We start from the raw sequence: 23,827 nt of genomic DNA, 5'->3' as shown, positions 1-23,827 counted from the left end.
CTCGTATATTCTGAACTTACCCCATGGACACAGTTGCACCATTCTCCATCTGCTGCTTTCTTTTTTAATGCAACCTAGGTTTGTAACTAGGGATGTGGGTGACGCTGTGGTCTAAACCACTGAGCCTCTTGGGCTTGCCGATCAGAAGGCTGGCGGTTCGAATCTCCGCGAGGGGGTGAGCTCCTGTTGCTCGGTCCCAGCTCCTGCCAACCTAGCAGTTCGAAAGCACGTCAAAGTGCAAGTAGATAAATAAGTACCACTCCAGCGGGAAGGCAAACAGCATTTCCGTGTGCTGCTCTGGTTCGCCAGAAGCAGCTTAGTCATGCTGGCCACATGACCCGGAAAAACTGTCTGTGCACAAACGCCAGCTCTCTCAGCCTGTAAAGCAAGAAGAGCGCCGCAACCCCAGAGTAGTTTGCAACTGGACTTAACTGTCAGGGGTCCTTTTCCTTTTCGTTTAGGTTTGTAACCTAAGAGCAGGCATCCCCAAACTGCGGCCCTCCAGATGTTTTGGCCTACAACTCCCATGATCCCTAGCTAACAGGACCAGTGGTCAGGGATCATGGGAATTGTAGTCCAAAACATCTGGAGGGCCGAAGTTTGGGGATGCCTGCCTAAGAGTATTAAAACTATTGACCTTCGCAGACACACATCCTTCTCCTAAATCTGTGAGGCTCAGCTCGCCATCTATGGCAGACTTCCCCAACCTGGTGCCCTTTAGCCATTTTGGACTACAACTCCCATCAGCCTGAGCTAGGGACAGCCATATGTTGCTGGCACTGATAGGACCATGGCTGGGGCTGATGGGAGTTGTTGCCCAAAACACCTGCAGGGCATCAGATTGGACAAAGATCTGTGTTGTGTCCACATTTCGTTCACACACGGTCCTCTCCGTCCTCATTTAATCCCCCTAACAACCCTGTGAGGTAGGTTAGGCTAAGAGGAAGCGATTGGCCCAAGGTCAAGTGGGGCTTTGAACGCTGGTCTCCTAGGTCCTAGTCCAAAACTCTCACCACTAGGCTGCTGGGGATGGGCAGCAGTTTAGGATAGCTACTCATGCTGTGCTTTTGTCAATTTCGGAGACACCACTATGGGGAAGAGCCTGCTGGACTAGGCAGACCCACCTTGGCTTTTCCGGCCAACAGGGCTCAGCTGGTATTCTGATGCGCATTGCTGAATTGGTGCTCATTCTGCAAACAGGCAGCAATATCTTCCAGAATAGGCAGCGACTTCCTTAACGGTGCCGTCCTGTGGACATGTGTTGGTTTTCTCTTGCAGTGTGAGGACCAGGACTCCAAGACAGTCTACGATACAGTGAACAACTCGAGACCTCCTGAAACCACAGAGTATGATAAAATTCTCTAGCAACCCTCTGGACCAAGGACCAAGGGGACAAAGCAGTAGCAGAGCCTGAACCATCAGAGCAAACAAGGCACAGGTGCAAATCCATCTGCCTTCAGCTATATCCCCACCTGCCTGCCTTCTTACCTACATACATTCAGCCTAGAGTGTGGCCTTCTCTGTCAGCTTCCTCCTCTTTAGGGTTTAGCCACACACCCATTTGCCCCAACACGTTGGGTTTTCCACAGTTTGCAATTTGTTCCGATTTACTGCAAAAGAGAAGTCCCGGAATACCACTTGAAAGCACAAGACCAGTGGGAAACTGCTCAGACCCATGCAGAAGAGGAAGTGTGGGTGAGCCTTTCATCTCAGTGTTGCTCTTGTAGCTGGGATAGCTCAGTTGGTAGATCATAAGACTCATAATCTCATGTTCGTGGGTTCAAACCCCACCTTGGGCAAAAGATTTCCCGCATTGCAGGGGGTTGGACTAGATGACTCTTGTGGTCCGTTCCAACTCTACAATTCTATGATTCCATGAGAACTCAACCGGGAGGAGGAGGAGGGAGGAGGACAAAACTAGAATGAGTTGGCTCCACCTATCATTGGCTGTTGAGCTTCCTGCCTTCCGCATCCCACTGGGTACCAGCCATTACAGCAAAGCAGGGCCCACCCACAGGGCAACACCGCCACCAGCAGCATCTAGTAGAAACTCACTCTTCCAAAGCAGAGCAGAAGGGGGGAAATGCACCATGTCAATCACCTGTCTTCACAATTATGTCAGGCGGCCTGCTTTTGCCCACATGGTTTGAAATCAAAGCACTGTGTTTTGCAAACCCTGGCAATCAGGTAATTGTTGAGGTTTGCTAAATGCCTCACACCACCCAATGCAATGTCTCATTCCGTTCTAAAGCAGTCTATCTTGTGGGAACAAGTACCATCTTTTGGCTATATGCTCTGTGAAGATCTTTCTTTCTTTCTTTCTTTCTTTCTTTCTTTCTTTCTCTCTTTCTCTCTTTCTCTCTTTCTCTCTTTCTCTCTTTCTCTCTTTCTCTCTTTCCTGAACCTTCCAGCATTCAGCTTCATTGAATGCCCTGCCAGTTCTCATCTTAAGACAGAGGAAGAAAACTTATCCCTGCCCACTTTTGATGGTTTAGAATTTGTCTCTTAAACCCACCCAAGTTGGTGGCCGTCACAGTGTCTCTGTCCACCCATATGCTGCTTTCCACCCGTTAATATCTGCTGCCTATTTGGGACCCTTATTTGCAATAGAGAATATGCACTGGAAGCCAAAATTGTTAGCTTTCTACTCCTCCCACTGTGCAGTCTGCAGTCACAAGACTGTGTTGATACATTCCAGCAAAAGACTGTTGGATCATGGGAGCGGATGTAGCTGTATTCTGTTTCCGTTTGTTGTTTTCTTCTTCGGACTTCTCTGAACGAGAGGAGACGTGCTTTCTTTTGTCCTGCTTAATTCTTAGCAATAAAGTAGTTTAGTGCACAAACCTCCGGCTCAATCCGCTGTGTGTTTACTCTGCAAGATTTATGGAACATGTGCCCGATGTCAACAAACAGCCTCAGGTCATGAATTACGCCGGGAGGCGGCTAAAATGTTCCTGCGTTGTGCCTGGGGGATTGGCCCACCCCCACGCCAGCTCCTGACAAAAATACATGGATATTTGGAGTCAGAATTGAGCAGAAACACGGACCCATCATCTGCAGCAGCCCAGGACAGCAGGGTTGTCTGCTTCCAAGTGAATTGTAGAGATCTTTTATAGAGGCTTCAAGTGCCTCCACCTTTGGAGAGAAGATGGATTAGCTTCATAAGAAAGGACCCCTCTTCTGCAATGGCATCCACAGAACTCACTCACTTGTCTCCCCTTCCAGATTAATTTGTTGATCAGCAGGCTGAATCATTACTGCTGTCTCACAACATTTGATTGATTTTCTTGTAAGTATGTGCATATTTTTTTTTTGCACTTTAGGGTAATTTTGAATGTTGTGTGCATGCACATTACCTTGTGTGTTTTTTGATGGGGGAAATAATATTAACAACAACAACATGATGTGTTGAATATAATTACAGTTTTTAAATGTAGTAAAACAGTCCTGTGACTGCTGCACCACTTCCTTGGTCCCCCACTAAACCGTCATTATTTACTGTGCTGCTATTGCAGGGTTAAATTGGTGCCTTAAAAAAAAATATTCATCAATTATTCGATACAAACATCAACCACAAAAGACACATACAACAAAAACCATAATAACAGTAATAACACAATTTGACCATTCAGATTTGGATACACTGATATACCTATGGCTATACCTTTTTAAACAATATTTCCCCACCTCTCTCTCCTCCCTCTACCTCCCACTACTATCTGCCTTATCGCTTGAATATTCATTCCAGTTTTGTTCATATTTATCCATTCTTATTCTGCGTCGACATGCAATTTGTTCATATGTAGCTAATCTGTCCATATTATCAATCCATGTGCTCAATGGAATCTTTTTGTGGCTCTTCCAATTCATCAAAACAAGTTTTTTTGCTTCTAATATAGCACGTTACATCCATATTTTTTTTTGACCCCTTGAAATCTCCCACGTTTCCGGAATATAATTTAGAATTAAATTCAGTTCCCCTAAATAACAATTTCTTTTTATTACTCTTGCTATAAACATCCTCACCTCACACCAAAATGATCTTATCATCGGGCAGTTAATCAACATATGTATTAAGTTCGCATTTTTACTTCCACATCTCCAGCAATTGTCTGCACTTGTTATTTTCTTCTGGTATAGTTTTGCTGGAGTCCAGTGGACTCTGGATATTATTTTCTGTTGAATAAGTCTTAGTCTTAGATCCATAGAGGCTATTTCTGTTGATTTTACACTTGACTCCCATGTATCATTTGTTATCTGTACCCCTAACTCTTCCCTCCATTTCTGTCTATCATATTCTAAATCGTATTTCTTCCTGTTGAGTAGGGTTTTATATAGTGCAAGTGTAGAGTTTTTTGTTTTCGTTGTAGAGATTAAATCTCGTAGCAGCATGGGTGTGTCCAATGCTGCTATAGTGTCAGGGCCAAACTGCCTTTCCAACATATGTTTCAATTGGATGTATTGCCATTCTGTTTCACTAGTTGAGCCGTACTTTACTTGCAAAGTCTTATACTGTATTCCACAAATTTGTAATTTTCATCAATTAATTGATTCAATGTCAAAATACCTTTTTTCATCCAATTTTGCCAAATTATTACTTTTTAAATTTTGGGTTGGCCCATATTGTTAATTTATCATGCTGATAGGGGTCATCCTTTTTATTTTTATTTATATTCATCCAAATTTTTATAGGTGCTTTAATATTCTCCAGGTTAATAGGATATTTCATAAAACTGGAGCCGAGTTTAGTCCACCCTACAAGTGGTTCAAAGAAACTATGTTTGAGAGTAGCCCAATTGGGATTCCTGCTAGCTCTCCAATAATTAGTCTTACTCAGCATGTAAGCCTGGTGATATAATTCCAGATTTGGGAGCCCAAAGCCGCCTTCCTTAGTTGGAAGTTGCATTTTATGCAGTGATATTTTTGGTGGCTTTGTACCCCACAGGCACAATCTAAATAGTTGATTTATTTTTTGGAAGTATAATTTGGGAATATATATTGGTAATCCTCTAAGAATGTATAAAAACTTTGGAACAACATTCATTTTGAGGACATTAACCTTTCCCCAAAGGGAGCGGTTTAGAGGTCCCCACCTTTCAATATCAAAAGAAATCTCATTTATAATTTGATTCAAATTTAATTTTACAATTTGGTCTATATCTGATGAAATCGTTATACCCAAGTATTTAATAAAGTCTTTGCACATCCTAAATTGATGGTTTCTATATAATGTAGCCCTTGGCCCTATTGGTAAAATCTCTGATTTTGTCCAATTTATGGAATATTCTGCCAAAGGTTTCTTTTTTCTCCATAATTTTTGGAATTGTATCTTCTGGTTTTGTAATAAATAAAGGGATATCGTCCGCAAATAATACAATTTGGTAATTATCTTTGTTGTGCTTTACACCCATTACCTTGTTAAATGAATGTCTGTAATGCTTTGATTTGTAAGGACTTTGAGATCTTCAACAGAATGCTACTTTTTAAAATAAATAACTATTCCCTCTCGCTTCCTGTCCATTCTTCTTCCGCTGCTCGGTCAACCCTTCCCTGGTTCAGCCATCTCTGCCTTCTTAGTCCCTTCGCTCTCTGCTCACATTCCATGCCTACTAATCAAATGTCGAGGGACAGATTGGGAAGAAATTTTATTCCGTTTGCTTTTAAAGGCAAACTTGCATAATTCACGCTTTTCAAAAGGACACAAAAACCAAGCAACAGTCATCTTTCAAAATCTGCACTTCTTTAAGTTTTGCATTGCAGTTCTCCAGTAATATGTTCAAAAAATTGTATATGCCAGGGTAAAGTGTTCATATAAATGGATATATTAAAGTGAAAATAACACACAAGAATGCATTATGGGTGAAGTATTATTATTATTATTATTATTATTATTATTATTATTATTTATTGGCCAAGTACCAACATACTTGGAATTTTGCTTCGGCTACATTGCAATGTAAACGTACCTTATACAAACACTTTCCCACATACAATACAATAGCAGAGCAAAGGAACCCCACCCATAACTGGCTTCCCCTTCTGCTACACAACTACGAATTTAACAATTTGATGGCACAAGGGGAAAAACTGTTCCTGTGCCTAGCCGTTTTTGTGTATAAAGTCCTGTAGCGATGTCCAGATGGAAGTAAATCAAACAGATGATGACTGGGATGCAAAGGATCTGCGACAATTCCCTCTGCTCTCTTCCTAGCCCGGATAGCATAAAGTGTCTCTGTTGAAGGCAAACTAGCACCAGTTACCCTTTCTGCAATTCTTACTGCTCGTTGGAGCCTTTTCTTGTCCATATTGGAGGCTGTGGCATACCAGGCAGTAATAGAATTACAGAGAACAGTTTCAATGATACTTCTAGAAAATTGAATCAACATTTCCTGGGGCAAATTAAATTTTCTTAGTTGACACAAGAAATACAACCTCTGATGGGCCTTTTTAATAATACTATTGATGTTGCCTGACCAATTTAAGTTTTGAGAAATTATAGAGCCCAGGAACTTAAAGGACTCTACTACTACAACCATGTTGCCATGGATGGAAAGTGGCGGCAAGACAGAAGGGTGCCTTCTGAAATCAATTACCATTTCCAATGTCTTTTGGGCATTTACCACCAAATTATTCCTGCTGCACCACGAAACAAGATGGTCTACTTCCCGCCTATATGCAGATTCATCGTCCTCCCGGATAAGCCCAGTAACTGTTGTATCATCTGCAAATTTCAAGATCTTAACCGAATCTTAACAAAGGGTCTGTAGCGTCTTTCAAATAAGGCTATTTATATTAACAGAACTTTGCACTTAAATGTTGCTGGATTTTCAAAAAATCATAAAGTGGTGTGAAAATGTGAAGAGCTTAACTTAAAACTGGAAAAATGAGAAATGGAAGTTGAGACTTCCTCAACTCAACAAGGACGGTCCAGCTCTCCCTTGATGCTCCTTTTGGATACACAGCAGGCTCCAAAAGATGCTGGTCAGGTATATTTGCATTATTATTATTTGTCTTGCCAGAGCCCAGTTAAGGGCTCATCCACACTTTCCTTTGACCTGCATTTTGATCGTAAAGGTAAAAGGTAAAGGACCTCTGGATGGTTAAGTCCAGTCAAAGGTGACTCTGGGGTTGTGGCGCTCATCTCACTTTCATGCCAAGGGAGCCGGCGTTTGTCCACAGACAGCTTTCCGGGTCATGTGGCCAGCATGACTAAACACAACAGGACACCGTGATGGAAACCAAAGAGCACGCAAACACTGTTTACTTTCCTACTGCCACAGTATCTATTTATCTACTTGTACTGGTGTGATTTCGAACTGCTAGGTTGGTAGTAGTAGTGATGATGATGATGATGATGAAATAATAATAATACCCAGCCCATCTGGCTGAGTTTCCCCAGCCACTCTGGGTGGCTCCCAACAGATTTAAAACAGAATAAAACATCAAACATTAAAAACATCCCTAAACAGGGCTGCCTTCAGATGGTAGAAGCTGAGGCAGGGCGATGGCCCAATAACTTTTCTCACTGCCCCGTAGCTCTGTGCCTGGTGAAAATCCTGCCTTACCCACAGAATTGGATCTTATCAGATGCACAGAAAATCTGAAGAGATCTTTTGTTTAACTGAACTTCAATTCAGTGGCTAAGATCAGATCTTCAATTGGGTTCTGGACCAGGCCGGGGTGCAAGGCAAAGCAAAGGGGAACTTCTGCACAGACCAATCACTTATTCTGGTGCGTCAACAATTAATTGCACATTTATTCAAAAGCCAGTTAAAACTATTTAGTTTAATTAATTAAATAAGATTTATGAACTTGATCCAGTGCTACCAACTTTTCAAAGTCTGATATTTACACCGACTTTGACACTTAGCATCTCCAGGGGGCTGTACCTTGCATTATTTTTTTAATACCCAAGCAAATCCAAGCATTAAAATTGATGTGGAGTTTGCCAGCAATGCTTTCAACCCTGACCCTGTTCTGTGTTAAGGCAAAAAATAAAACGAAAACGAAACAGTTGCAGCAGCTGAAGCCAGAATCCACTTTACATGCAGCCATGTGCATCTCTTCCTCCTCCTCCTCCTCTTCTTGTTTCTCTTCCTCTTCCTCCTCCTCCAAGCAGCCTTCAAGAATGAGAGATGGATAACTTCAACCTTTCCCCCCACCTGTTTTAATACACAGACATCCTCTCCCCTGGATCTTTTCTGCTGCAAAGCAAAAAGCTGATGAGCAGCGGAGGTAGAGCTTCGGCAGAAAAATCACAGAAAAAATATTAAGCCAGCTGCTTCCCTGCCACTTCTGCTGAGAGGAGAACACAGTGGTTAGCAGCAGAATGCAGGCTTGGGGTGGAGGAAGCTCCATCTAAAAAAGGATCTCAAGGAGATCTTGGAGAGCTGCAGGCAGTTGGAGCGGACTATATATATATATATATATAGTCTGAGATGGTTGGACAGTGTTCTCGAAGCTACGAACATGAGTCTGACCAAACTGCGGGAGGCAGTGGAAGACAGGAGTGCCTGGCGTGCTCTGGTCCATGGGGTCACGAAGAGTCGGACACGACTAAACGACTAAACAACAGCAGCAACAACATATGTGTGTGTGTGTGTGTGTGTGTGACACAAATTACAGTTTTACAATCACATACCCAACATACAACATAAAGACAACATTCCAAATAATCTCTTGGACTTCCCTCCTCCCCTTTGTGGGTCCTATTGTTAATCATTTCCTCCTGCATCATTTTTAATAATTCAAATATTTTACATCTCTTCTACATCTAAAATTCGCCATTAAACTACAAGGAATTCAATCCATTAATCACTTGTAGATTAATGGACTGAATTTATATCCTACCTTCTTTCATCAAAGGAACTCAAGGTGGCGCACACATTGTCTCTCCTCATTTAATCCCTACAGCAACCCTGTAAGGTAAATAAGGCTGGGAGGGGCAGTGACTGGCTTCCCAACTACTGTACATGGTTGAGTGGGGGATTTGAACCCTGGTCTCCCAAGTCCTAGTCCGACACTCTAACCATCACACCACACTGGCTCTTAATACAGAGGGACAGATTATTTGACTCATGACACGTTAGCTAGCAGCTTCGTGTGTTTACATGGCCACTGAAACTTCCTGGAGGCTGTTTTTGGTGTGTGCATGTTTTTTTAAAAAAGTTCAAGAAAACAAAAGTCCACACCCTGTGAATCCATGGCCTGCCTTCATCATCTGTAGTATTTCTACACCGTTTCTTCTTTTAACTCTCTAGTTAAGAGGAAGCGGAGATAGAAAAGGAGGAACTGCTGCTTTCTGAATCATTCACGAGGTTTTGCTCTAGAATCCGCCGCAGAAAACAGACTCCAATGCAGACCCATGGAGGATGGCTTTGGATTTTGCTGCTCTTTCCCCTGACAGGTGAGTTCTGAAGTCAGAAACTTCACGGTATTGCAGGACACGCGCTTTCCAAAAGGTGTCCAGCCCAATTCTTTTGTCCGGCCGAGCTCTGTCTCCACACTCCATGTGCTTTAAACACTGGTCGTGCTTTAAATGTAAGGTGTGGCTCTGGCCGAAGACTGAAGGTGACGGTTTTTCAACATGCCCTCTTATCAGCCTCTTCCATATGCCTGGCTGGAATGAAACAGCAAACAATCCCAACAAGAAACGTTTGTGGTTTTGTGGGGCTGCTGTTTTGTAACGGCAACAAACTGCAAGGCATGCAGGCTGGAGCAGATCTGTGCAAGAATAAAGGAAGCAACCCAAAGCCCCATTGCTGCTCTGTCGCTGGTTCAAGACATGCAGATGGAGCCAAATGAGAGCTGCCTTTGAATTTCCAGCTTCCCAGTAGGACCCCCTTCCCCACACGGTTAACAAACACTATAAATTTGCAAGTGGGGAGAAAGTGGTCTTGTGCTCAGATCCTGCTTGCAGACCTCCCAGTAGAGGCATTTGGAAGGCCATTGTGAGAACAGGATGCCGGACTAGATGGGTCTGATCCAGCCATCTTCTAACACCTTTATACAGCTCACAAACTTACAAACATTCTTTTGTTGTTTAGTCATTTAGTCCTGTCCGGCTCTTTGCGACCCCATGGACCAGAGCATGCCAGGAACTCCTCTCTTGCACTGCCTCCCGCAGTTTAGTCAAACTCACGTTCGTAGCTTCGAGAACACTGTCCAACCATCTTGTCCTCCGTCGTCCCCTTCTCCTTGTGCCCTCCATCTTTCCCAGCATCAGGGTCTTTTCCAATGAGTCTTCTCTTCTCATGAGGTGGCCAAAGTATCGGAGCCTCAGCTTCAGGATCTGTCCTTCCAGTGAGCACTCTGGGCTGATTTCCTTCAGAATGGATAGATTGGATCTTCTTGCAGTCCATGAGACTCTCAAGAGTCTCCTCCAGCACCATAATTCAAAAGCATCAATTCTTCGGCGATCAGCCTTCTTTATGGTCCAGCTCTCACTTCCATACATCACTACTTGGAAAACCGCAGCTTTAACTAAACAGACCTTTGTTGGCAAGGTGATGTCAGTGTGGTGTAGTGGTTAAGAGCGGTAGACTCGTAATCTGGGAAACTGGGTTCGCGTCTCCGCTCCTCCACATGCAGCTGCTGGGTGGCCTTGGGCTAGTCACACTTCTCTGAAGTCTCTCAGCCCCACCCACCTCACAGGGTGTCTGTTGTGGGGGAAGAAGGGAAAGGAGATTGTTAGCCGCTTTGAGACTCCTTCAAGTAGTGATAAAGTGGGATATTGTAATAAGCAAAAATCTGCTCTTATTCCCTTATGGGGTACACAAGACCCCTTATTGGGTTCTCCATCGGTCGGAGAATATAACAGAGGCCAACCAGATAATTTTGACAAGCAAAGCCTTTATTTTTGCTGTTGCAACAGGGTCCTTCCCCTCACGCAGGAGAACAAGGAAGGAACCCAGAACAAAAGAGAACCTCCACTTTTTATCAGTTTTCCCATCACCAAGAAACACCCCCAAAATACATCATTCCTACATCACAGCTACGTAATCAATACCTTACAAAAAGGGAGGGTTCAAGGTAGAAATCTGAGCACCTTTGACACCTCTCCTAATTCTCCTATCACCCCACCCAGGTGTGAAGTCCTAAACACAAAGAGAAATTAACTTTTGTTCAGAGGAGTCTTCCATTGTGAATGAGATACCACTGATGGGGAATTATGGCTCCCAAGTTGCTAGTCATGTGGATTATGTGTGCATATGCTGATCCTTAAGCCTTCCTTAAGGCAGGGTTGCGTCCAAGCGGGAGGGGTGAGGGTCTTTGAAGTGGAGCGGAGACGGGGAAGATGGCATTGAACAGGATTCTGGGTAGTTGCAGCTGTCAAATTCGGTCACCCCTCTCTGTTCATTAATAATGGTGTCCTGCTTCCCCCCCCCATATAATTTTCTATAACAATATCAAATCCAAACTCTTCTTCTGCTTTTTAAGATGCTGTCTAGGTTTGTCATTGCTTTTCTCCCAAGAAGCAGGCGTCTTTTAATTTCGTGACTGCTGTCACCATCTGCAGTGATCATGGAACCCAAGAAAGTAAAATCTCTCACTGCCTCCATTTCTTCCCCTTCTATTTGCCAGGAGGTGATGGGACCAGTGGCCATGATCTTTTGATGTTGAGCTTCAGACCATATTTTGCGCTCTCCTCTTTCACCCTCATTAAAAGGTTATTTAATTCCTCCTCACTTGCAAACATACCTTCATTCAAACCCTAATGTGTAGAAATCTGCTGGTTTTTCCTTTTCCTTTTTTCAAATCTGAACTTCTCAAGAACTTCTCAAGAGCAATGGCGTCAACAGACTGCTGATGCTGCAGTATTAGTGCTGAGGACAATGTCCCGCTTTTAGGTCTCAGTGTGTGCATTTGTTCCAGGGAAATTTCAACAACCCCCATTCTGAAAAACAAAGAGCTTTACAAATCCGCATGCTCTCTGTGCTGCCCTCTTAGGAGTACTGAGTTATCTCTTCTTTGCATATGGGGAAGAGGCGAGGCTTTGCAAAGAACAAGAGTTGCCCTCCAAGTACGGAAATGTGGGCCCCTGAGTGGCCTCAGGATCCCAGGGGTGCTGCTCAAAGCAGGAACATTAAAGAGAAGTTAATGAGCCAGCTGCCAGCTTTCCTCTGCAAATCCCCGCCAATCCCACCTCCTTGCATTAAGATAGTTTTAATTGAGGTGAGAATATTCACACAGCTAATGTTCCAGGGGCTCCCCAGAACTCATTGTTTTCAGAAATAGCTGACTTGCGTTCTTGCAACAAAAGAGAATTGAGTACCAAAGAGATCCTCCCCACTTTTATACCCAGGAGAGGGATCTTGCCAACCCACTTTTGCGGGGACTGTTGCTTTAGGAAAATGGTCGCTTCAATCCTTTGAATTGTACAAGGATGGGCAGCCAGAAAGGGATGGTCTTCCTTGCTGGAAAAAAGGGGGGCAGGTGCGCTAATTCTAGGGGACCAAAGGCATCTCAGCCTCTTCAATATTTGTTTTCAGGGGGCCCACAATCTTGAGGCAGCCCTGTGCACAACACACATTGAGTGTTGCAGGTACAGTGGCCAGCTCCTGCAGAATCACGGGAGCTTTGAACACACGCAATGTACATGAGGTCACATGTGCACGATGCGCGATGTGTGTGACGTCGCATGCACACAACATGCGCCTGGCCCCCTCAATCTTGGGTGCAAACTGGCATCTCTGGAGGGGGAGGCAGTCCCCTTGTTCAATCCATATTCAGCCCATGTAGATGGCCAAACTGCTAACCAGCTCCCTCATTCTGGGATAGCTGAAGTAGACAGATAGTATCATCCCTCTATGTGATGAAGAGAATTTTCGCTGCACATCCAGTATGGTCGATCCTTAGAGAACCTTTTGATCATCTTCCCTGAGGACACTAATTAATCTATTACCAAACAGGCAGTAACATATCTGAACATTGTCACAGCTCTCAGATCTGCTATGACTATTAATTTCTAGCTTGTCGTGTTTAATAATTAATACTTAATTCTCCCGAGGTTGTGTTACTTTCTTTATATTTTGTACTTCGTTTAATGATCGGCGCCAGCCGTTTGGTTAGTGGATTGACTGGTTTCTGCAACTGGTATAAACTTAGATGGAAACTCTCCCATTTTCTCAGCTTTCAAAACATGGCTGAAATTTAACATATGGGGTGCTGCCCAAATGCATTGTTATGGATCCAGTTATAAGAATTCTAAGGTATCAAACATAGAATAATTGTTCATAAACCACATGTCTGAAATAGTAAAAAAAGAAAAGAAAAAGGTAAAGGGACCCTGACCATTAGGTCTGGTCGTGACCGACTGTGTGGTTGCACGCTCATCTCGCATTATTGGCCGAGGGAGCCGGCGTATAGCTTCCAGGTCATGTGGCCAGCATGACAAAGCCGCTTCTGGCAAACCAGAGCAGCACATGCAGGAGCTGGGACCACCAAGCAACGGGAGCTCACCCCGTCACAGGGATTCGAACCGCCGACCTTCTGATCAGCAAGCCCTAGGCTCGGTGGTTTAACCCACAGCGCCACCTGGGTCCCCATAATAGTACAGTCTGAAATAGTACAGGAGAGCAATCCTGAAGCCATTTTGACTCTCCCAAATTGACCTCAAATGTTTCTCTGCAAGGAGGAAGGAAATGGGAAAAGCTTTCCAATTGTCTTTGGGCTGTAGGGGCTTACACCTCCCTGCAAATACAGTCTGGCAAGTGTCTGTTAAGCTGGGCAAACCATCAATATGTGTAAGAGATTCAGGAATGAAAGTATTTACCATCTCAAAGGAATGGCTAGGCAGGCTACCCAGAAAAGGCAATCAGATAAGGCAGTATCAGGTATCCTGGCAGACAGGAGAGAAGCAACACTTTAATTTCTGATGGAGACCACCTCCATCTGTGATGTATGTATGATTATTTGGGGGGTGGTCTTGGGGTACAGGGTGGGCAGTTTCAAAAGCTTGTACACCATTTTTCTGGGTCTCTCCTACCTCGGGAGGGAACTCTGTTGCAACAGAAAAGTAAATATCTGCTTTGCTTGGAGCTGGGGGCACTGTTATACAGTGGTTCTGTTCCTTCCTCCTGGGCTGTGTCCAGAAAGTGGGGGGGGGGATGAGTGTTCAGACTCCTGGGCTCTCACTTGTGGGGTGAATCAGGGTTACGGCTTCTCCCCCATGCTTTTTAACATCTACATGAAGCTGCTGGGAGAGATCATCAGGGGGTTTGGGCTGGGTGTTCATCAGTATGTGGATGATACCCAGCTCTACCTTTCTTTCAAATCAGAACCAGTGAAGGTGGTGAAGGTCCTGTGTGAGTGTCTGGAAGTGGTTGGAGGATGGATGGCGGGTAACAGATTGAGGCTGAATCCTGACAAGACAGAAGTACTGTTTTGGGGGGGACAGGGGGCAGGTCGGTTTGGGGGACTCCCTGGTCCTGAATGGGGCAACTGTGCCCCTGAAGGACCTGGGAGTCATTTTGGACTCACAGCTGTCCATGGAGGCGCGGGTCAATTCTGTGTCCAGGGCAGCTGTCTACCAGCTCCATTTGGATTGCAGGCTGAGACCCTACCTGCCCGCAGACTGTCTCGCCAGAGTGGTGCATCTCCCGCTTGGACTACTGCAATGAGTTCTATGTGGGGCTACCTTTGAAGGTGACCCAGAAACTACAATTAATCCAGAATGCAGCAGCTAGACTGGTGACTGGGAGTGGCCGCCAAGACAATATAACACCGGTCCTGAAAGACCTACATTGGCTCCTAGTAATGTTTCCAAGCACAGTTCAAAGTGTTGGTGCTGACCTTTGAAGTCCTAAACGGCCTCGGTCCAGTATACCTGAAGGAGCGTCTCCACCTCCATCATTCAGCCCGGACACTGAGGTCCAGCTCCAAGGGTCTCTTGGTGGTTCCTTCACTGCGACAAATGAACCCACAGGGAACCATGCAGAGGGCCTTCTCACTACTGGCGCCCGCCCTGTGGAATGCCCTCCCACCAGATGTCAAGGAAATAAACAACTACCTGACTTTTAAAAGACATCTGAAGGCAGCCCTGTTTAGGGAAGTTTTTACTGATTGATGTTTTAATGTATTTTTAATATTTTATTGGAAGCCACCCAGAGTGGCAACAACGATAAGTTGTTGTTGTTGTTGTTGTTGTTGTTGTTGTTGTTGTTGTTGTTGTTGTATCTGTTTTTAGTTTATTGCTGGTTTTTCTGCATTTATTGTTGTTTTGGACCGGCTTTTTTCTGCTAATTTTATTTGTTTTATTATTGTTGTAAACCGCTCTGAGAGTTTTGGTTCTGTTTGCAATCAAGCAATGCTCAAATTTTATGAAACAAACAAACAATTCTGCTTCATCAGAAGGCATATTCAAGGCATCCCTGTCACTAACATTCCTTCCTTTCTTAATCTAGCTCATCAAGCAGAGGAATCAGAACATCCCTCCAAAGATGACCAAATAAAACATCTCCAAGCTAAGTTTGTCAACACGACATGGCAACAAAATGAGTCCTTCACGTTGCAGCCAACTTATAACAGAACAGACCCCTCCAACAGAGACTTGGGTGTCATCACTACACTGTCTGACCCCGCTGTAAAGAGTAAAACAGAACATCAAGGCAGTAAGTGCCGGATGTGCATGTGTGTGTGTGTTGGAGACCCCTATTCCCCTCCAAGAGCTACAATTTGTAGAGTGGTTTCACAGTCAATCCCTTTTCACAGGGAACTTGGGGGAACTGTCACTCTGTGAAGTTTATAGGGGGCTCCTAACAAGTCTCAGCGCCCTTAACAACAGTTACCATAATTCTTTGGGGGAAGCTCTGACTGTTTATAGCAGGCATCCCCCAAACTGCGGCCCTCCAGATGTTTTGGCCTACAACTCCCATGATCCCTAGCTAACAGGACCAGTGGTCAGGGATGATGGGAATTGTAGTCCAAAACATCTGGAGGGCCAAAGTTTGGGGATGCCTGGTTTATAGAGTGACGCCGGCTCCCTTGGCCTGTAAAGTGACATGAGTCGTCTGCGACTGGACTTAACTGTTAGGGGCCCTTTACCTTTTTTTTACCATAGTGTTTTAAATGTATGTGAATGTGGCCTATAAGTTGATGAGCACACAGCTAATAATCTATCTCATCAAACAGGAGAGTCTTATCAGTCACTAAATATTAGGGCATTACAGCTAAACACAACCTCCATTTTCGGAGGAAGTATATCCCTGGCTACCAGGTGCTGAGGGTATACATTGGGCAAGGGCTGTTTATTGGATTCCATGAAGTCTCTTATCTGCCCAGTGTCCTATGTTGACCTTTGGTCTGCTCCAGCATATCAGTTTTACCACAATGCCCCAAGTAGGAAATGGATTCGCTATTCAAAAAGATTTTGTCCAGCACATAAAGTGACTGAATCTCTTAATTTTCTCTCCCGAAGGAAGGCCGCTGGAGCCAGCCATCACCATCCACTCAGTGAATGGGACCTGCAATGTCACCTTGAACTGTGTGGTAACAGGAGGGGAAGGAGAGGACGTGACTTACGCCTGGTCGACTTCTGAAATGGGGACGGTTCTCTCTGAGGAGCCGTTTCTGCACATCACTCAGAAGCCCCCAGATCAAACCTGGGATTACACCTGCACTGTGCACAACAAGGAGAGTCAAAACTCCAGCACCGTTTCCCTGAGAGGTCACTGCCACGGTGAGGCAAGCTGCCATATTGAATTTCCACAAGGGAGAAGCACAGAAGCCCACATCAACACTGCCTTGCAAAACGGGTGCCAGTCTATTCCCAAGAGACTTAAAAAATGTGACTGTTAGTGGTTATATCTTGCCTAGCTACAGCGAATCCCGCTCTTCCCTGCATCTCTTACTATTGGCTTAGTGGGCATGATGTCATGGAATGTTCACACCTGAGTGACATCAGGCACCTCAAACCCCCCCTCCCCCACTGGCCCCAAAACACAAACCCATATTTTGTTTCTGGGTAGCGGGGTGGTATTTTATAAATCTTAAAATTATCCTAGACAAGCTCAGGCTACCAGAAAGTATCGAGACTGCTTTCGCACTGCTTCTTTTCCAGCTCAAAACGGCCCTTTCCAATGAGGAAGCGACAATTCTGGGTTTCTGTAGCTTCCTCATGTATTTCATCTGTAGATGAAAAAGTGGATTGGCGAGGGCAATTGTGAGCTGGGAAATGACCAACAGGGAAGAGGTTAAGCAGTCTCTTCCATCTATCCAGCCAGCCAGCCAGCCAGCCTTCCTCCACTGGGAAGGGCTTATTTTGCCTCCCGATAATTGTGCAACCAGAATTTGCCATTAAGAGTGGAGCCGCGGTTTTCGAACGTCTCCGTCAACAAGCCATTTGGAACCCGAACACCATAAACCCAGAAGTAAATGCTTCCGTTTTCAAATGCGCCTTAGAAGTCAAACTTCCGAGGTGGCTTCTGTTTTGAGTTTTCTTATTGTATTGAGGCTTCCATGTTGAGTTTTCAGTTTTTTAATGCTTCAGAAGTTGAACGGTCTTCCGGAAGAGATTACGTTTGAAAACCGAGGTTCCACTGTATACGATTTAATTCCCATCTCAAAACAGCGACAGCCTGGAAGCGCCCTGAGACCCCGATTGCTTGGGACTGCTTTGGCTTTAATGAAAAGTGGAAGATGAAATAATAATGGAATCCCATGAAATGCATCATTTGAGCCACAGCCTACGAGCAAAGGAAGTGGGAGAGTTCAGAGTCCAAAAGAAAACCAGCTTAGCAGCAATAGCTGGTGGCCATTAGAAATATTATTGGTACAATAGCCGTGCATTTAAATGGGACATGCACTGGAGAAATTCCTTGGTACTTGTGGTCTCCCACTGCTTAACCCCTCCTTAAATCGCTTGAGTGGTTTGTGGCTAGGATACCTTAGGGATACCTTCACCAACCTGGTGCATAGCTGCCAAGTTTTCCCTTTTCTCGCGAGGAAGCCTATTCAGCATAAGGGAATTTCCCTTAAAAAAAGGGAGAACTTGGCAGCTATGCCTGGTGCCTGCTGGCCATTTTAGACTACAGCTCCCATGAGCCCCAGCCAGCATGGCGATATGGACTTCTTGGCAATGGCTGATGGGCGTTGCAGTGTCCATCGGGAGATATTTACAACATCCAGCAAATTTTGGTTGCCATATGTAATCTGAAATTCACTCTTATTCACTCCAACTGTTACTCCAGATCCTTCAACTCTCGATCAAGGAGCACTGACATCCTTGTACGCTAAGTACTTAGCTCCACTTTTGCTCGTTCTGGTCCTGTTGCTGATCCTGTTCCTCATGTACAGAAGGAAGAGAGGAAGAGGTGAGACTTGGCACTTCATTTGCTTAGCAAAGAAACTTCCTGGCTTCCTGTCAAGATTTGTTTGTTAAGGGCTCTGAGAGTTGCGAGGAGGCCCCCTTATTCCCCTGTTATGTATTAGTGTATATAGTTTGTCCTCAGGTCCTTGTCAGTTGTTTTAGGAGGGAACATTAGGAGGGAACTTTGAATTAGGTTTGATACATTGTTTGAGCCAGCCTCTATAAAAGCAGGCCGGCTCAGCAATGCAGTTCAGTTCTGTTCCAGCTTCCAAATAAAGAGCTGCTTTTGGAGAGATTCCTGTGTCGTCTGCTATGCTTACCCACTATTTAATATCCCCCCCCCCCCCCCGAGCTGCAATTCTCAGAGTTCCCTGAGAAGAGGGATTGGTTGTTAAACCACTCTGGGAATTGTAGCTCCACAAGGGGACTAGGGGCAGTGGTGGACCTGGGGGGGGGTAGGTCTCAAATTTCAGCGATACCCTGTGCAACACAAAAAATTGGTCCCCCACCCCCATTTTCCATTCTAGCTCATAGCTGCAGAGCCCCCTGTGGTGCCCCGAAGGCTCTGCCCTAAGCCCGCCTCTTCTAGGGGTCTCCTAACAACTCTCATTGCCCTTAGCAAACTACAGCTCCCAGAATTCTTGGTGGGATTGTGGCCAAAATGGCCGTCCTTAGGAAGGGTGGAGGTGGAAGGAGAGCCTTGAGTTACAGAGCCCCCTGGTGGGTGGACATGAGCGTGTGCTACAACACTGCTTCGTCTACACTACAACTTCCAGTAGTCCCAACTAGAACAACAAGAACCACGCTGGGTGAAGCCAACAGTTGCCAGCAAAAACATCTGGTGGGCATCAGGTTGACAGATATGCTGTGCTGTCCCACCCGGTGTCAGAGTTCATCCTTCAACCTTTGTTGCAAATTCACAATGCCTTGGTGTAATCACTCAAGGAATATTCTGCCCACCGCGCTATGAAACTTTCTGGCAGGTGAATAACTAAATTGATTCCCTTAAATTCTTCAAGGATTTAAAAATGGATAGTGTCTATTTTTAGATCTTGCACTTCACCTTCCCTGTGAAGAAAATACACGATTTATTCTCAGTATTACTTTAAATGAATACTCTCTCTCTCTCTCTCTCTCTTGACATAGGAAGCCATAGCAGGACCGTATCTATCATTGAATCATCAGGTACAAAAATATCCATGCAGAGCTTTTTAAACAAGTCCAGTAGAGCCATGTTGTTTTATTACATTGCTAATCCTCTACAGAGCACCTTGAAATTCGTTCTGCCTACCTACATTATCTTAACAATCTTGACAACAGCCTCCAGAGGCAGGCCAGTATAGTGGTACAGTGGTGCCTCGCTTAACGAATGCCCTGCTTAACGAAATTTCCGCTTAACGAAATGATTTTTCGAGCCGAGGTTGCCTCGCTAGACGAATTCGTTTTACGAAAAATTTGTCTAGCGAATCACGGTTTCCCATAGGAATGCATTGAAATTCAATTAATGCGTTCCTATGGGCAAAAAAGAAATTTAAAAAAATTTCAATGCATTCCTATGGGATTCGCTGAACAAATTTTTTGTGGAACGAATTAAATTCATCTAGCGAGGTACCACTGTACCTCGGCTTACAAACACTTCGTGTTACAAATGCTTTGGGTTGCAAACTCCGCTAATCCAGAAGTAGTTGCTCCGGGTTGCGAACTTTGCCCCAGGATGAGAACGAAAATCGTGTTGCGGCAGCAGCCGGGGGGGGGGCATTAGCGAAAGCGCACCTCAGGTTAAGAACGGTTTCAGGTTAAGAACGGACCTCCGGAACGAATAAAGTTTGAAACCCGAGGTACCACTGTATTTGTATCCCATCCCTGGAGATGGGAGATGCTCAGAGCTGAGGGTTGACTGCAGATCAGGTGTGGGGAAGCTTTGGCCTTTCAAGTGCCAATGAACTACAACTCCCATCATCCCTTGGCCATACTTGCTGGGGCTGATGGGAGTTGTAGTTCAGTGGCACCTGGAAAGCCAAAACTTACCCACAGATGTTGTGTAGATAATTGTCAAATCTTTAACTTTTGATTTGCAGATTCCGACTTTCCTGCTGCAGAAGAGGCCACACAGCTGAATCCTGAGGTAATTTGGCTTTATATTACCCCCTGGCAAGGAGGGACCCAACCACTGCTTCCTTTCAAAATATGGTAGAAAGGCATCATAGCACTCTGTGAAAAAGAGTCAGGTAGAAAAGGAGTAACACGAGGAGGGACGTTTGTTCATTTTCAAAACCCTTCTGTTCCAGTTTTCAAGCAAGATTGCCTAATTAAGCGGTTTATATCAATAATTATATATTTATGGACCACTTGCATTCCAACATAGCCATGAGTGCCTCCCATGTTTTTAGGCAGGGGGATTTTATCGTTTCTGCTTTTGAATTCCATTGTTCTCCTCCCCCCACAGGGCTTCAAGCCAATTCCCGAGGAGCCTCTGGAAATGGTGCAAGTACAAAGTATAAATAATAACGAAGAGGCTTCAACCACGCAGGCCCACCAGCCAAATGTGCAGGCAAGATGTGGACTTCCCTAACCCAGGAGGCCCATCCAAGTTCCTTTTATACGGGGCAGGTGAAAAGCTCTTCTTTCCAATACATCTTACCAACATACGGAGCCTTGATGATTTTAATCATGGCATGTGTTTAGCTTAAAGTAGGATTGGAGCCCCCCTTGAGACATCACAAACACACACACATGGTTGGGGGATCAATCTATGAGTGCAAGAGGAAGCATTTACAGTTACGCCTTGGTTTGAGTATTTTCAGTTTAAGTACTCCGCGGACCCGTCTGGAACAGATCAATCCACTTTCCATTACTTTCAATGGGAAAGTTCGCTTCAGGTTAAGTACGCTTCAGGTTAAGTACAGACTTCCGGAACCAATTGTGTTTGTAAACCGAGGTACCACTGTATTGAACTTTTGAATGATTTTTTCATTCAAGCCAGATATTTATAAACTAGCCAATGTGCCCACATTTTTCAAAGAGTCCTCTTTCTTCAGGGACAAAAACACTAATTTATTTCCCCCAGCTACTGAATATGCTTCTTCATTCTAGCACACCTTCTCCACTTGCCTGGCAGTGCCATGGAGTCTGGACAGTAGCCTTCTTCCTGAGGAGACGCAGACCTGCTTTGGCCTTGGCTCAGAAAAGGTTGGCTTGTGGGGGTTGTCATTGGTCTCGATGATTGTACTGGCAGTTAGGTCTGCAGATAGCCGGTGTTTCTTTTTTATTGTTGCATTTTTATTATACATGAACACAAACTAAACAAATGCAAGTGTAACAACATCACTGGGGTGGCATTATTAAAATAAAAATTCAAACACAGTGGAACCTTGGTTCTCGAACGGCTTAGTTAAACGAATCTGCTCCCGAACGCCAAAAACCCGGAAGCAAGTGTTCCAGTTTTCTAACATTTTTCGGAAGCTGAATGTCCAATGCGGCTGTCAGCTATTGTTTCCGGGGCACCTGCGCCAATCGGAAGCCGCAACTTGGTTTTCGAACGTTTTGGGAGTCGGACAGACTTCTGGACCGGATTAAGTTCGAGAACCAAGGTACCACTGTGTTGAATTTATTAAATCCTGCATTGCATTGAGATGATTCTCAGGGTCCCTTCCAAATCTGATTCTACGATATACTTTGGTAGTAAGAATTAGGGATGGGACGGTGCCCCTCTGTACATGTAAGTTTAGTGATTTTTCTTATTGTGCTTGATATTTGCAAAAACCTTGAGTTGAATATGGAGGAGAGAAAGGGGACAAACTAAACATCTCCCTCCACCCCTTCTACCTTTACTACAATAATAGTAAAGTTTGTATAAGAGGGTCCAAACGTTGATGTCAATATACACATATTTTTTCCTGTGCAACAGACATGTACATAAATGCATATATATGAGCTTTATATTCCTCATGCTCACTATGAGCTGAAGGTAAGTGGGGTTCAGACAATCCATAAATCCCATTAACACCTAAAAACAGGGGTCCCCAGACTTACCGCTGCTTTGGGCCAGTGCCCGAAGCGCCGATCCCATAGCGAGGCAGAGGGCAGGCGAGCGTGTGCCCATGCACCTGCACACACGCTCTATCCGGTGCACTTCCGGGTCGCCAGAAATGGCTTGTGCGCATGCACACGGGCCTCCTCCGACCCGGAAGTGCACCAGAAATGACGCACGTGCGTGTGCGCAAGCTATTTCCGGTCCCCAAGCGACCTGGAAGTGGGTCGCCGTGCCACTAAGAGTGGGCGCCGCCGGGGGCTGGATAAATTGGTCCATTGGGCCGTAGTCTGGGGCCCTCTGCCTTAAAACTATTTGTGAGGAATTTACAGCCAGCCCCAGCTCCCACTGCACCTGGTAGCCAGCCCCACACTGGCCACACATTTGGCACACTTGAGAAGAGGTTCTATATGCACATAGATGTATATGTGGGATTTCAAAATCCGTACTCATGTAGGGGCCCCCTTCTCCCACTTGCTGAGCACGAGACTGGTGCAGTCCTAGGCATCAGGAACAACCCCCAAGCCAGCCTTCAGGGCATGGAAACCACAGGAGTGTGTGCTCTTGGGCTCAGGTCCTGCTTACAAGGCTTCCCAGAGGCACATGGCTGGCCCCTGGGAGAACAGGCTGCTGGCCTAGATGGGCCACTGACCAGATCCAGCAAGGCTGATCTGGCTGGCTAGGTGGGTGTCCCCTTCCTCCCTCACCGCTCCATGTGCGTCCCTCCCGAAGCTGTGCGCTCGGTGGAAGAAGACGACCGTCCCAGATAGGAGGAGTGCACCGTTCTTCGGTCAAGGGTATTCGATAGCTGCGCTCCCCTGCTAGAACTTCCAAACAAGGCTCCTCTTTGTGTTCTTCAAATATTTAGCCAACAGAACAGACGCCCTCTTGGATTTTAAAAAATCTGTATGGGACATGCTCTTGCAGAGCAAGCAAACAAACCAGTGAGTTCAGTAACATGGCATTCAAAGCTGCTCGGAGATCCTTGCAATTGCAACCAAGCTATTATAAGCACAGTCACTGGAGGGTGTAAAGATGCGTAGAAGCAGGAATTAATTGAATTTCCATTGTTTCGTGAGATAAGCAATAGATAAAAAAAGACTATTTTAAGGCTGATCCTAAATTCCTCTAGGGATATCTTTTTTTCCAGCTTCAGTAAATCTGCCAGCATGGATGAGAGCTCTTTTCTTTTTCAACTCCTCCCCTCGTGCTTTTGGGTTTTATATTATAAACCTTTTATTGCTGATATTATCACCAAAATTACAGTTTATTTAGCTGAAATTTTATTCCTTTCTGCGGGGCAAAACCCCCACAACTCATCTTTCAGAGCACAGGGCAGAGTAGCACTAGCTTGCACGCTACTAGTACGCAGTGCACAACACCCTCAATTGCCACATTTTCAGTACTCAGCCTTCGTCAGCCCTCCAAGATGTTTTAGACTCCCATCTCCCAGAACTCCCTGGCATGATGGCCAGTTTGTACTAACAGCT

At 45.0% G+C, this 23,827-nt stretch overlaps 2 protein-coding genes across 15 annotated transcripts in view; both read left to right on the top strand.

Moving 5' to 3' along the window:
- The window catches only part of LOC118075668 (SLAM family member 9), a 53,731-nt gene extending 48,223 nt beyond the window's left edge, over positions 1–5,508 (top strand). For all 13 annotated transcript variants that reach the window (XM_088660069.1, XM_088660068.1, XM_088660065.1 and 10 more), the window contains one exon: positions 1,279–5,508. In XM_088660069.1, the coding sequence (XP_088516195.1) occupies positions 1,279–1,365 (87 nt within the window). In that variant the 3' untranslated portion in view covers positions 1,366–5,508. The remainder of the gene's footprint in view (positions 1–1,278) is intronic.
- LOC132591364 (uncharacterized) lies at positions 2,800–21,319 on the top strand. 2 transcript variants are annotated; one of them, XM_060269783.2, is made up of 8 exons: positions 2,800–3,289; positions 9,261–9,406; positions 15,405–15,611; positions 16,418–16,678; positions 18,189–18,311; positions 19,454–19,492; positions 20,386–20,432; positions 20,754–21,319. In XM_060269783.2, exons 2-8 carry the CDS (start codon positions 9,355–9,357, stop codon positions 20,877–20,879), a joined length of 855 nt encoding a protein of 284 aa, XP_060125766.1. In that variant the 5' UTR covers positions 2,800–3,289; positions 9,261–9,354; the 3' UTR covers positions 20,880–21,319. The 2 variants fall into 2 exon arrangements, with proteins under 2 accessions (XP_060125766.1, XP_060125767.1); XM_060269784.2 differs by lacking the exon at positions 2,800–3,289 and adding an exon at positions 5,826–6,986.
- Positions 21,320–23,827: the final 2,508 nt, after the last annotated feature.

Source organism: Zootoca vivipara, chromosome 16, assembly GCF_965207765.1.
Source record: "Zootoca vivipara chromosome 16, rZooViv2.hap1.1, whole genome shotgun sequence".
NCBI classification, from domain to species: Eukaryota; Metazoa; Chordata; class Lepidosauria; order Squamata; family Lacertidae; genus Zootoca; species Zootoca vivipara.
The sequence above is the reverse complement of the archived record's forward strand: the minus strand, read 5'-3'. Positions and strand labels throughout refer to the sequence as shown.